At 40.5% G+C, this 15,401-nt stretch overlaps 1 protein-coding gene across 6 annotated transcripts in view; it reads right to left on the bottom strand.

The window, feature by feature from the left end:
- The window catches only part of ST7 (suppression of tumorigenicity 7), a 233,567-nt gene that overhangs the window by 43,876 nt on the left and 174,290 nt on the right, over window positions 1-15,401 (bottom strand). For all 6 annotated transcript variants that reach the window (XM_073328161.1, XM_073328156.1, XM_073328160.1 and 3 more), the window contains 2 exons: window positions 3,408-3,480; window positions 1,719-1,821 (listed from right to left, as the gene is read on the bottom strand). In XM_073328161.1, coding sequence (XP_073184262.1) covers window positions 1,719-1,821; window positions 3,408-3,480 — 176 coding nt within the window. The remainder of the gene's footprint in view (window positions 1-1,718; window positions 1,822-3,407; window positions 3,481-15,401) is intronic.

Below are 15,401 nucleotides of genomic sequence, written 5' to 3'. Positions count from 1 at the left end.
AACGCCACTAGCCATCACCTTCAGCCCCCAACTAAAACCTCTCCAGCGCATCATCAAGGATCTACAATCTATCCTGAAGGACGACCCATCACTCTCACAGATCTTGGGAGACAGGCCAGTCCTACTTACAGCCAGCCCCCCAACCTGAAGCAAATACTCACGAGCAACCACACACCACACAACAAAAACACTAACCCAGGAACCTATCCTTGCCCATTGCCAACTCTGTCCACATACAGATGCTGGCCAGGTTACTCAAGACCTGACTTATGCAAATTTGTACTTACAGAAAAAGTTCCATAAGCCAGAAATAGGATTTTCGAGTTGCGGAATTTTTTGCGTAATGTACAGGTATATGTTTCCGACTTATGCAAAATTCAAGTTACGCAAGGCTTTCCGGAACAGAATGATTGCGTAAGTCAGGGGGCGTCTGTATCTATTCAAGGGACACCATCAAAGGGCCTAACCACATCAGCCAACCATCAGGGGCTTGTTCACCTCCACATCTACCAATGTGATATATGCCATCATGTGCCCGCAATGCCCCTCTGCCATGTACATTGGCCAAACCAGACAGTCTCTACGTAAAAGAATAAATGGACACAAATCTGACATCAGGAATCATAACATTCAAAAACCAATCAAAGAACACTTCAACCTCCCTGGACACTCAATTACAGACCTAAAGGTTGCAATTCTTCAATAAAAAAAACTTCAAAAACAGACTCCAACGAGAAACTGCAGAACTGGAATTAATTTGCAAACTGGACACCATTAAATTAGACTTGAATAAAGACTGAGAGTGGATGAGTCATTACACCAACTAAAAACTATTTCCTCATGCTAATTTTTCCCTACTGTTATTCACACCTTCTTGTCAACTGTTTGAAATGTGCCATCCTGATTATCACTACAAACGTTTTTTTTCTCCTGCTGATAATAGCCCACCTTAATTAGTTAGTCTAGAAAAAACCCCATTTTTTCATGTTCTCTGTATATATACACACACACATATATCTTCCTACTGTATTTTCCACTGCATGCATCCGATGAAGTAGGTTTTAGCCCATGAAAGCTTATGCCCAAATAAATTTGTTAGTCTCTAAGGTGCCACAAGTACTCCCCAACATTGTCCTTTCTGTGATTTTTCATTTATGAATGAGCAAGCCCTGAATGGTTTGGAGTTTTAATGGTGGAGCATTGCATGAAGAGTTACAAATACAATTTATATGAAGCATAACAGAAAATGTGAACGTAAGTCCCTTTGCAGCATGCTGAAAATATATGCTATGTGTGATCCATGAAATATAGATAACCATTTTTTTAACGTGAAGATCTTTTCTATTATTGTCATTGTATACGATTCTTTAAGGAATAATCTATCTACATGGATATTTCTAATGTGTTTATCAACGTGGCATCAGGGTGCCTATTGTCAATGTCCAGTATTTTGTTGATATTCAGACTGACAGACTTTTATCAGTTAATACTTAAAGTTTCAAGACCTAATATTGGGTGACATGTCTGTTCCTATGGTATCTAATGAGAAATTTCAAATGCTCCCCACATGCGTATAGCAGGGTGTAAACATTAGCCCCTTCACCCTCCCCCGTCTGCTCCCCTTCCAACAACCACCACTTGCTACTCTACCTCTTTAAAACCAAAGGATATGTCTCCTGTTTTGTTAAAATTTATGACAGTGATTTCTCCATACTCACTTTTGGCACATGTGGATTAAATTCTACTGCTCTGTGAATAGCTTCTACTGCATTCATCTCTGCTGTACTCAGCCCTCGCCTTGAGGCAGCCTCTGGAGAAAATCTGCAAAAGTAAAGAAACAAATACATTAGGTCAGAAATGCTAGCAAGTAAAAGCCAGAAAGAAATTTAGACCAAGGGCCCGTATAACCAGGCTGAGACAATTTCCTATGCTCTCCAAACTTCCATAGTAAATGGAAACTTTGAATGACCTATTACATCAAGGCCAATGAAAATCCCTGCAGAAGTGGAAAGCATGTTTGCATCTAATCATGGCAGGAAGTAAGTTCAAACAGTCAATTCTTTCTACGCTGCTAAACTAAATTTTCTATAATACCTTACTGGGGGGGCGTTTATCAAGGCAGAAGTTTCCGAAAAATAGAAAATAATGTTAAATAATTGTTAGCGTGTTTCTATTAAAAACATATTTGGGGAGATTTTAGGGAGGTTCCCAACCCAATGCCCCTGGGTCAGGTTGGGATTAAAGCATGGTACAGCAGCAGTAGCAGGTAGTCTACTTTCAGTTGTACCAGCAAGGGTTGGATGCCCAAACTGTGGGCGAATCATCTGCCCCAGTGAATGAAAAACCAGACCATGCAATCTCTTTCTCACCTCACACCCCACGGCTAACTCCAGAGCTGTACTTGGCAGGCAGACACCACAGGGAAAGCTGTGACAACCTTAGCCCTGCCCTCCCAAGCTGGAGTCGCTGTGTAGGGAGGAAAGATGTTGCAGTAGGTACTGGCGATCTACAGGATAAAAAGAATGAAAGAAAATTACTTAGATCTTGAAGTGCACATTCACTTAAAAGCAAACTGTCTGACGTCAGGAAAGAAAGCGGCTTTCCACTCTGCTTGCTTTCCAACTTTAGGGCCACATTCCCCCCAAGATACGTATACACAACTCTTCCAGCCTGGGATTTGTGTGCACGCATCCAAGAGCAGAATCTGGCTCTTAGGACTTGATCCTGCAAGGTGCTGAGCATTCCTGTGAAGGGCTGAACTGCTCAACTCCAGCTGACTTCAGGAGGAGTCGATGACACTCAGCACCACATAGGAGTGCTCAGAACCTTGGAGGGCTGTGTCCTAAGAGAAAAACGTATCAGGAATAAGCAAACATTTGTGTCTTTAAAAACACGTATACCATCTATTTCCATTGACCTGTCAGGAACCCTTACATAGTAAGTGCTAAATCTACCTGCCTAAAATCAAGTAGATGAACACTGCTACGACAGTACTTGTCGAAGAAAATTGCTCTTTATACAGTCATGTTATTTTACCTTTCTTGGTTCTGTTAGATACAAGGTGAAGATGGCCAACCACACAGCACCTCCAAGCTGCATTTTCATTATACTATCCAGGAAGCCATTGCTCAGCCAGATAGTATAAATAAAAATTAAAATAAAGTAATTTAATTGAAGCCATTTTTTTTCTTTTTTAACCATTGGTGAGGTACAACATTGATAATTAGTGAAAATTCCTTTTTATAAAAACCATATTCTAAATTTTCCACAGGCCAAAATTTTTCCTGCTAGGTCATCAGATTTTCAGGGTGTGGGACCTCACCAGGTCACTGAAGAGAAATCTGCAGTTAAACGTTAGTGAGTTTACAGTAAGGAATTTTGCTGGTCAGAAGTTCTCATGGACTTACTTGTCAGAGACAGCTCTGGCTTTGAGCAGTGCAGCTGTGTAGCATATCGTTGCTGATTTTGGTAAGCTTATATCTGTTGAAAAGAAAGTACAAAATAAATAAATATTGGAACCCTTGAATGTTTGCAGAAAGAGAAAATAAATGTTGGAATAATTCTTCAGGACAGCATAATATCTAAATTAATGAATAATGGGATATCAAAAACACCCGAGTGATTTAGGAGCACTAAGTTGTGCTCCTATGTCACTCAGGTGCTTTTGAAAATGCCACCCAAATAAGAATTATCATATTTTTAAACCCTGAATTAATGATAATCTGATTGTGCCATGTAGTCATTAAATGATCTAATTAGCAAACAAATTCAGAGTGATCTTTTTCTGATACTACATGGATTGAATTAAAGAATTCATTACGTTCGTATACAAACACATATGCAACCTAGAAAAGGTAAATTCTTTCAGTACGTTAGGAAACACATCAATATCCAGAAACAGCTGGTGGGTGTCTATCTACTGTGTCTTATTCCCTTCCTTTCTTTTAGTAATCATGACTATGAGAGTCAAGCCAACGTTTACTAATTTACTGCATTTAAATATTAACAGCAATGTAATATGTTTTGCCACTTGTGGAAACACAGGGCCATAATAACTGGTATGTTCTGCTCCAGTGACACAAGTCACCTATAAACCCAGCTTACGCACTTAGTTCAGTCAGGTTTCTGGCTACTTTTCATCACCAGAGTGGCACAAAGCATATGGAGGGTATATATGAATATGGCCCTATAGTTTCCGCTGTAATAAAAGCAGAAAATAATTCTACACTACGTTACCTAGCTCTCATAGACAGATATTATAAACCATCTTTTAAACTGTTTAGCATTTAGGCTAAATTTAAGAAAACAGCTGAGTGAGAAAGAAATTAAGGGCCTACTCCTGTAAACAGTTGTTGTATCACTGAATATAATACCTACTATCATGAATAGAGCTCATTAAAGCAATGAGACTATTCACTGTATGAAGCACTATTCCCTGTAATAGCATTACAATTATAGCTTATTTAAAATTTGTATACCACATATACTCTACTATAATAAATATACTTTATATAATTACAGTGGGATTATGGTTCTAAGCAAGAGTCGGGGAAGCTCTGGAGCACAGTTCTAAAAAACCTGTAACTCTTACTCATTCTATTCTTGATATACTGAATAATGAAGACATTGGGAAGTAGCACTAAGGACCAAGTTATGTGAGGTGCTGAGAGATGCTTGAGGTTTGCTGAATGCCCTCAACTTCTACTGAGGTCAACTGGAGTTAAGGGCACTTAGAGCCTCACAGGAAACGCTTAGCACGTTGCAAGATAGGGCTCCTAAGAGAAGAAGGTGAGTGAGGATCGATAAATCATGCCTTACTGGAAATGACTCTTTACTTTACTTATTCATGATCAGTTTGCAACCCAAGGGAACATTATGCTGTTAGAGCAGGATTTCGTGACTTAGGTACTTTTGAAAGTCCCAACTATTAATTCTTTACATTTGTCACTAAACTATGTAATTATAGTGACTAGTAATTAAAATCCACAATATGCAAGGCAGTGTTGGAATGAGAGATATGGACATTACTATGCCATAACGGAAGCTAGCTGCAGATCCATCCGTCCATCATTGCAGTAGATGAATATGTGTTGTCCCAATGATTGTATTTATGCCAGGTTGTTCTTGACATTAGGAGTTAAGAACTTTGCATGTTTTCAAGTAAACAGAATGGATCTTTTTTGGATCACACCAGTTTCAGACTTTCAGCAACATAGAGTTACTCATCAAATCACAAAAGGAACGAAAAGCAGAGTGTCCTTCTGGGAGCAGAGTTAAAAATGGAAAATTATTGTTTCAGAGTTCTGATCTATTTACAGCTGTTTATGAGTTTTGAAGTAGCAGATATAATTTTTTTTTCTTCTATGCACATGGTTTCTCTGAGCTCTTATGGCCATCAATCCGGCACCACAACACTGGGAATATCTGCTAATGCTAAACTCAGATGCATCCATCAGTTACAGCCTAATCCTGTACCACTGAAGACAGTGGGAGCTTGGCTGTTGACTTCAATGGGTGCAGAATCAGGGCCTAACAAGTATCTGATACCAGTAAACCAGGACACGAGGACTCTACTAGCTTGAAATCCCTAGAAATATATTTTCGTAGGCAGCATGCTCCTTCCCCTAAAGCAGGGGGGCTAAACTCTTCCACTTCTTCCTGGTTTGGTGAAGCAGCAAACCCCAGAACTCCTTGGTTGGTGCAGTGAGATCTCCCCTGTCTTTTTCCATCAACTTTAACCATTTTAATGAGACTGAAAAACAGGAAAAAGGGAGAGGCTCTCGGGGGGGGGAATGTGAAACTTCAGCAAAAAGCATTTTGAATGCAAGAAAAAGTTGCCTTCTAATCTACCGAAGACTTAAAGCACTCAGATGCGCCAAGCAGCAGAAGAGGCCAGAACCTCAGTGTGCAAAGGGAGATTTTCATACATTCCGTCCAACTAATGCGTAACCTGTTGTGCTAGAAACCGTTAAATCACACAATCCAAAAAACCTCCAAAAGACAGGGTGCCAAGACCATTTCCTCAGGTTAGATCATCCATTACTGCCCAGTGGTCAGCAGAAGCCATGGGATCCGAATTATGATGTGTGGTGACACTGTAGGTTAATGACCAAGCAGCAAAGATCTGAATGGCTATGGTATCTTTGATGGGTGGCCCATTCTCTGACAGAAATGCTTTTCAGGAATGGAAAATGAAGCAATACAGAGAAATGTACACGTGTGTTGTTCTGCAGATTTCTTTGTGTAGGGTCGTGCCTTTTTGTTGTTGTTTTATTTTGCCTGCTCTGAAGCAGGCCACATTATACAAGTTTGAATATTGCCCAATGGAGGCTTTAGTTCCTACTTGGGATCCTCACACTGAGATAGAAGCAGAGTAGAATTATGGCTGGTTACAAATTAAATTTAGCTTGTACTTTGGGAACCAAGTCTAAACTAGTCCTAAGAGATAACTCATCTGTCAGGAACCAAAGTTAGAGGTCTTCATAAATTAGTGTCTCCAGCTTGTAAAGCCATCTGGCAAAGCATCTCTACATACATTGTTTCCCATCCTCTTGTGACAGCAAATGGAGCTCCCTCAGTGTGCTGAAATATGTATCTGCTATCCAAGTGTCAAAACCTTGAGGATATTTTTCCCTAATAAGCTCTGACATTTGTATCCAAAGAAGGATTTCATTCCTTACTGCTCTTGTCTCTAGAAGGTACACTTTATGATTATTTTCCTTGGACTAACCTTCTGGGGCATATAGTACCTCAGGTAAAGAGAGAAAGTGAATTCTTAATGGTGGCTTGCTTCATAAGATGTTTCTTTTGATATTTAACAAGTTGGAAAGGAGCTGTGAACATAGCATTGTGTCCAGATGATGATGATTAATCGTATTATGGTAGCATGCACAATGTGCCAGGCGCTGTCATGTGATCTGTTGTTCCCACCAAAATAGCAGTTACACTTGGAAATGGTAAATATGGAGAGGAAAACATGGAATCATCTCTGTCCAGGTCATCAAGAGCCCCTAAATGTTGACACTGGGCAATTGAAAAATCAGTGTCTTGCATGAGCAGTCACTTTAGGTGAATTTTGTGTTTATTAACAATTAAGAAGTTATTCTACTTATGACCAAAAAAAACCCCCATGTTAGGTAAGTGCTTTACTGAACAGGGGCTATGTGCTTAACTCATGTGAGCAGTCCTATTGAAGTTAAAGGGACCTAAGTATGTGCTTAAGTGCACTGCTGCTAGAGGGCCATAATTCTGGGTTGCACAAACAAAGAGATTATGTCAGTCAAGGGAGATGCTAGTCCCTTTCTATATGGCACTGGAAAGATTACATCTAGAGTACTGGATTCATTTATGTACACCCCAATATGAAACCGAAGATATGCCTGAACCCCCAGTTAGTGTTTCTCTCTTAAGCAACAGGCTGTCTTTTTTATTTCAAAGGTCCTTTGAAAGGTACTGCCTGAAGATCTTCTAAGGTTCTGAACAGGACTTCTGAACTTCACCAAACTATTTTTTGCATTTCACCTACACAGGATTGGAAGTAGAGTCCCTACAGTGGATTCCTAGTATTGTCCATGTGAGCACCAATCAACTAAATTCTGTCTACAACCATTGTTTTGAGTAAGGATTTACCCCTTAGTCACTTTTTAGACATCATACAATAGTCACCAACTCCAGAGATTATATATATAAATATTAATGGAAATCAATGCAGATAATTCCCATGTTCTTCACAGGTGATAAAAGGGCTAGAGGGATTGATTTATGAGGAAAGACTAAATGAACAACAATAAATATGTGTAGCCTGACTCAGTGATCATAGAATATCAGGGTTGAAGGGACCTCAGGATGTCATCAACCCCCTGGCTCAAAGCAGGACCAATCCCCAATTTTTGCCCTGATCCCTAAATTGCCCCCTCAAGGATTGAACTCCCAACCCTGGGTTTAGCAGGCCAATGCTCAAACCACTGAGCTATCCCTCCCCCCACAATGACAAAGGGGAGAAGTAATCATCATGGAAGGAGAAGAATTGTTGAAGCTGTTCCAAGGGGTTAAAAGCTAGAATAATGGGATGAAATTAACCATAGGGAAATGTAGGTTGAATATCAGGAGGAAAACATCTTGACAGAGAAGCAATTAGACTGCAATACAATCTCCCACGAGAAGTGGTAAGTGGTCATCACTTGAGTCATTTTAAGCTATACTGGACAAAGTACTAGAAAATATACTGTAGGGAACAATCCTGCACTGGCAGGGGGATGAACAAGATGATCTAACAGGGTATTTTCACTGTACATGCAGCATGCTGTAGTCCTGTTTTTCTGTTTAATACTCAGGCAGTGCAGGCTCTCCTGCCACACTCGTGCGAGTAGCGTACAGTTGAATAAAACTCTAAGGGACAGCTCCTGGCCCTATGATAAGGTACAGTATGAATTTCAGCACAAAAGGAGAATTTTTTTAGTATAACAATGAGAGAATGAAAACAGAGAACAGTTACAGTTGAGCTACAGCATTTGCATTGTTTGGATTTGCTCAGTTTGAACAAACTTTTCTGAGTTTCACTGGCTGATTATAAACATTTCCTATAAAGCTCATGTTTCAGTTTCAGAAACTGATAAATACTTTGATCAAGCAATTCAACTCCTTTGATTTGCAGAGTATGATTTAACAGTTTCTTGAGGAAATGAACCACTCCTCCCTAGATGAGGATAATGAAGAAGCTCTGCACAGCTAGTTTGTCCATTTCCCTGTGATTTTGTCCTGCATCTTCTTTGCAGAAAGAGGACACACAGAAATAGGCCACAGGAATCAAAGGAAAAACTGGACCAGACAGTATGAATGGACAGGCCCGGCTGTTGCAGAGACCTAGTTGAGTGAGAAGCAATATTGAAATGAAGGGAGGAAATCAGTCCGTAAATAAGATTGATAGAGTCCAAGAAGAGAATTTAATGGAGAAAAGATTTGTTCATTCTCCTGATGTTGCTGTTTCCCACTGTGGAGATCTTCTCTGACATGCATTACTGGCAGAAGGGTGCAGCAGGCTTGGGTTCGACCTTGACAATAAGAATGTTAATAAATAACCACTTTCTCTCATTCAAATAAAACAAAAGGATGCAACATTAGACTGAAGTTTCTTTCTCTGTTGTTCATGTTATGTTTTCAGCCCAGCAGAGAATTAGGGATAATAAAAACTCTTTTGCATTGGGGCAGCCATACTGAGAAAGCAGAGGTATCTAGCCAGGTCAGGTTATCTTCTAACAAGCAGAAAAACTTGATATGATGATTGCTGTTAATGTTGAGAACTGAGAGGAGCTAATAAAATGAAGCTGTGGAAAAGAAATATGGAATAAGAGTGAAACTGTGTCCTTGAGAACAGAGCCAGTGTCATTGGGGGTTTTGTGCTGGGGGCTTTCTGGTAACCTGTTTTACTGATACCAAAAATTATTTCTGTTGGAATGCCTTCAAGTTCAACGTTGGTGGAATTTACTCAGTTCACAGAGCTACAGGAACGGTTCACAGAGCTATACAGGAACAGAAAAAAGCATCCCTAAACAGTTATTATTATTTTAAAGAGTGTTTGGATTCACTAACATGAAAAGCCAAAACCTGCAGACCTTGCGTTCAGTGACTTCAATGGGAGTTTCACTCAATTAACACAGAGTCAAGACTACAGGGTTAGGCCCAAACAGGAACATGATCAACCATCATGCTCCATGCACATTCATCTATAAAGAAGACTCAAATTCTATATACAATTTATTTTAAAGCCTCGATTTTGATTTCACACCAGTGTAAATTTGGAGCAACTCCATTGAATTAAATAGTTATGCCTGAGGAAAACCGGTACAGGTTAGATCAGAATGAGATCATAAATATTTAGAAGTACAGTATGTTTTTCTATCAGTACGATGGGCTGAATTCTCCTGTCACTAATTCTGATCTTACACCAACATATCTCCATCAACTGCAGTGGCATTACTCTTATATAACCACAGTGTAAGTGAAAGGAGAATGAGACAGTATTTATGAATATGTTCCTCTGGAAACCAGAAGGCTCACATTTTCAGTAATCCTAAACTGGAAAAAAAAATTGTCCCTAGACTCCCCCACAAAAAAGAGAAAAGAGAACATTTGCATAATGAAATAAAAGAGTATCTACCCTTTTGAAGTCTAACTTTCAACTGTCTGAAAGATCTCTGTGTTCACACACTGCCCAGGTTACCAGCCAACGGCAACCTAGAAAGAACTGGCAGTCCACTGAGGTTAATAAATCATTTGTTCTCAGCACCATAAAAACAGGACTGTTCCCTTGGAAAACAACCAGTTTAAAAGTAAGGCAAGAGGGGCATAGAGGTTTTATTTACTATGAATCCTAGCTGCTTATTCTTTCAGAAGACTAGTCCCTTCAGCAGCCATAAGTATTTCTGCTGTAAATAACATAGATGTGTGTCAAGCCAGAGCCAAAAATCCTTTTAGGATTCAATAGTGTTTAGGTCATCTGCACTCTATTGACAGACACTGAACTCTGAAACCATAATTATGTAGCTCAGCAACAGTGCATATCTTGCCACTAATGAGGCACATTTTCCATGAATAATGAGTATGGACATCATCTCTGTTGCCAGGTACATAATATAAACAAATTCAACACATGGTCATTGGTAAAGTAGTATGTCTCCTCACAAAGACTGACATTTTAAAGAATGTGATCCAAGTTTTTAGCCAGGGGTGGGTGGGAGAATGCTCTAGGAAATAATTTGTTCATATGTTATCAAAATACAATAAATCAGGTTTGGTCTTAGCTGAATAAAGACAGTGGAATGGGACCAATAGAAACTGCAGATAGGGAAGTATAAATGAGTTCATTGTTTTATGTTCCAATAAATCTTACAACACATAAAGCTGATGAGTTCTAAAATGAGCTGAGACTCCTCTAAAAAGGGTCTTTGGAGACTCATGAATTCTAAGAGTTATGCTGGTTAAACTGTTGTTTGCTGAGTCCTTGTGCGCGTGTGTTAAATATACACATATGCCTTTATATACAGCAAAATGTATAATGTGTGGGTCCACACAGACAGGAGAAAGGGTCTGCATCAAATTTCCCTACAGGCTTTTACCATCCACATATACTTTTCTTTTAAACTTACAACCTAATTTTGGAATGTGCCAAGTGTTTTCTGGAAGATGATGGCACCCTCAAGTCCTACTGGCTTCAGGGAGAGTTGAAGGTAAACACCGCCACTTAAGAAGTGCTCAGCACTGCCCAGGATTGGGCCCTTAGTATGAACGAACAGAGAGGAAGGATGTCTCAGTGGTTAGAGTGCTAGCCTGAGATTTGGAAGATTCTGGTTTAATTCCCTATTCTGCCACAGAGCTGAATATGGTAATGGAAGTAATATGATTTCCCTACCTCAGAGGGGTGTTGTGAGGATAAATTATAGCAGACTGCCAGGTTTAGAACAGCTTTCAGTTTCAAGCTCAACTCTTCTAAGTACTTTAAAATCCACAAGGTTACTCATATACATTAAAGAGTATAAGGTGCTGAGATACCATGGTAATGGGGCAATACGGTATTGTATTTCAGAGTACATTTATGTCTGTGTTTTCCTCTGAACTTATCAAAACAGAACACAGGAGGGTCTATATTTAAGTGATAGGAATTACTGAAAGGGGAAAGCAAAAGAAAGACCTTTGAGTAAACAGGTTATAATTTTGGTAGATGTTTCTTTTCCACTGCGCTGCTCCCAACCAAATTCTACCCAATAAAAACCTCTCCCAGGGTAATTAGTACTACTAGATGTGCAGTGGTGTGACATTCAAAGAGTGGTGGGACATTCTGAGCACTGCTGCTTACAGTGATTCTACTGCAAGATGGTGATTAAGTATTGAAAACACACATATTCTAGTCAGGGCTGGTAGTGCCGCCTATTTATTATGGTTGCCGGACACCTCCCATGATAAGAGCCTATTTTGAGTGGCTTATAACTTTGCCAAAAGTTAAGTGTTTGGGCTGAAATTTTACAAGTTGGGTGTCTGCCTCAGACAACCTTTGCTTTGAAGAGCTTTAGTGCCTCCATGCTATAGAGCAGGGACATTTGGCAGGAGGGGGGCCTTTGTTTAGGCGTGGCAGAATTCCATTTTTATTTTTTTATAATTTGGACAGAGAATATCAATGTTTATTTTTAAGCATTATTTTTTCAATTTGAGTTGATTTCAATTTTCACAGTTGTGCAACATTTTGGGTTTTGAGCATTTTTCATTATTTTTATCAATTTACATTTCCACAGTTGTGGGACATTGGGAGGGAGAGGGTCAGACAATAATTATTTAATGACAGCAGACATTGAGATTCAAAGAGCTAAAGCTTCATGACTGTTAACCTGCAAATTGTCAACATCACATGTCAAAATATACAGTGTAAATATCCTTAAATCAAACTCTATTCAGTTCTCAAGCAGCATTTTTCTTACTTTGTCCATCTGTCCATTTGGATTGTTATTTTTTTGTCACTCTGTGTGTGTACAGTGAAATTGACAATTACTGATAAAAATATAATCCTTCTAAGCCTACCTTTGTGTCACAGATGTGACTTTTGTGGCTTCTGTGAAAATTCACCAAGGTTATAAACCTTTGAAAACTCATTGTTTGCACATGCTCAGTAGAGTCTTCTTCAATTACAGCAGCTAAACTCTTCAAATGTTCCATCCCCAGTGAGCATATTTGAGCCTCTCACAGCTCCTAGTGCTAACCAGACAGCACAAGCCACATCTCCACAGAGCAACTGAGTATGCTCCATCCCCTCATAGCTCCGACATATGACCAGACTGCAGAATGCCTGAGCATGCTGCATCTCCTCACAGTGGCTACATGAAAACTGGGTGAGTCTGAGCACTGGAACTGGGGAGCAGGGAGCTTGTTCCTCCTATGCTCCCAATGACCCCCCTGCCCAAATAGAATGGCAGAGGAAGCCATCTGATTTGAATGCAGAGGGGACAAAAGCCAGACCAGGGAAGAGGGAAAGGAACAGATTGTGATAAGAAGTCTGGTGAGCCTGAAAATTGTGGAGGCGAGAAAATGGGATTGGCTGGGCAAGGAGAAGGGGATTGGGAGTTTGGAAAGGGTGGAACTTGGAGCCAGAGAGCGGGGGTAAGAAGGGAGGCTGGGACTGGTTGGGAAAGAAGTCTGGGACTGGGAGCTGCGGGTCGGGACTGGGAGCTGGTGAGAGAAATGGTGGGGAACTGGGAGCCAGCTGGCTGGAGGGGGAAACTTTGAGATTGGACAAGGAGATTGAGGGACTATTAAACTAGGGAGACTGAGACTAGGGAAAAGTGTATGTGGTGAAGCAGATCTGACAATGGTATAGGGTAGAGGGAAAACTGAGAATGGCTGGGCAAAGAGACAGCGACAAAAGGTCTGGGAGGGGAGAGAATGAGATAAGAAGCCAGGGAGGGAGTGATGGGATACTGAGAGCCTGTGCAGGGAGACGAGGACTGGGGGTTAATGGGGATTGGGAAGGGAGAAACATATCAGATAAGGAGCTCGGAGGAGAGGTTGATACTGACTAGCAAGGAGACTGGGACTGGAATAAGAAATCTGAGGAGTGAAGACAGGCTGGGTAGGCAAGAAGAATGGGAGTGGGATGAGGAGTCAGGGCTGAGGAAGAGACATGACTGGAACAGAGATATGTTGAAGGGGATGGAGCAGAAGGAGGCACATTTGGGGAGAACAAGTAAAAGGCTCTGTACCCAATACAGAACACTCCCCTGCCAAGACAGGAATCGAACCCAAGACTCTTGAGTCTCAGCATTCTTATGCTGTTAGCAAATATCTGTGAAACCCACTGGCAAAGTGCGTCTCATCACCCTCTAGTGCTGGTCCACACAGAAGACTGTGTAGTAGATCTGTGTGGTAGTCTAAGGTTCCAACCAGGTTGAGTCATGTGAGAGTCAATATGAGGTCACAGGATGGAATTTTTGTTTTTTCAGTTTTATTTTTTAAAAACTTAAGAAATTACATACAAAATGTCTCTAAGGTTGCAAAGTCAAGCACTCAGAAGCACTCATGAGATGCTAGAATTTGGGCCCCTTGGGCACATCCACTATGACACAGTCTTTAATTATATGATCACATGCTACTTTTTCCATTCAGTGCACAGATTGGACCTGCTCTGGAGATGACTCAGGGTTGTGTAGTAAAGGAGACTGTTGTCTGTGGGATCCCTGCTTCATTTGGTGCAGATGCTGGAAGGTGTGTAGTATGATTAATTATTATTATTATCATTATTATATGGCCCCCACCACTGTAGTATCTGAGCACCTGAAAATCTTTTATGCATTTACCCTCAAAATGTCCCAGTGAGGTAGAGAAGTGCATTTATCTCCATTTTATAGATGGGAACTGAGACACAGAGAGATTAAATGACTTCCCAAGGTCACACAGGAAGCCTGTGGTGGAGCAGAGAATTGAACCTGACTGCCCCAAGTCCTAGGCTAATGCCCCAACCATTGGAGCATCCTTCCTTTAACTGGAAGGCATGTAGTGAATGAGGCAGGGGACTGCATGAAGAGGATGAACTGTCTCATTGTTAAGGCAGTTGAATGCTGCCCTGGAAAACTGGATTCTTTCCCTGCCTCTGCCCCAGAATGCCTGTGAGGTGCTGTGCAAGTCACTTAAACGAAACTTTTTACACGTACTCACTAACTGTGTTCTTCATTTTCTGGGTGCCTGACTTGACATGCTGGGGTCTGATTTGCAGAAGTGCTGAGCACTCACAGCTGCAACTGAAGACAATGGGAGGTGTGCTTTGAACATAGAAAGTGTTATGTAACATGATGTACGCTGAAAAATCAGGTTCTAGATGTTTCAGATTGGGTACCCAAAAGTAGTGGATATTTAATTACCTTAATCCCTCTGTGCTTCAGCGTGCTGTCTCTAAAATGGGGATTATGCCACTCCCTCATCTCACAGAAGTGATGGAAAGATAAATTAATTCATGCTTGTGAAGCACTCAGATACTGTAGTAATGAACACCAAGGAACATATATGGGGAAATTATTAATTCTGTTTTCAAAGCGAGCTTTGAATAGTCTGCAGTAAATAAGGCCTGGGGTCACACATTGAACAAACAGGAGAAAACAACATATTGAAGAACTGCTTATTTAAGAGAGCACTGTTCTATCTGTGCTCTGAATGACACAGGGGTCCTGTGGAAAATATGGTATGTGATCATGTAATTGAAAACTGTATCATAAAGCATATACACAAGGGATCCCAATTAAAGGTGCACAAGCAACTTAAATTCTGGCATTTCCTAACTTTTGAACATTTTACTTTGCAAACATATCAGTGTTCATGTCACATAGGTGGGTGTGTGTGTACACAATATGTATACATACACGTAGTTG

The sequence above is a fragment of the Lepidochelys kempii genome, chromosome 1 (genome assembly GCF_965140265.1).
Source record: "Lepidochelys kempii isolate rLepKem1 chromosome 1, rLepKem1.hap2, whole genome shotgun sequence".
Taxonomy (NCBI): Eukaryota; Metazoa; Chordata; order Testudines; family Cheloniidae; genus Lepidochelys; species Lepidochelys kempii.
The sequence above is the reverse complement of the archived record's forward strand: the minus strand, read 5'-3'. Positions and strand labels throughout refer to the sequence as shown.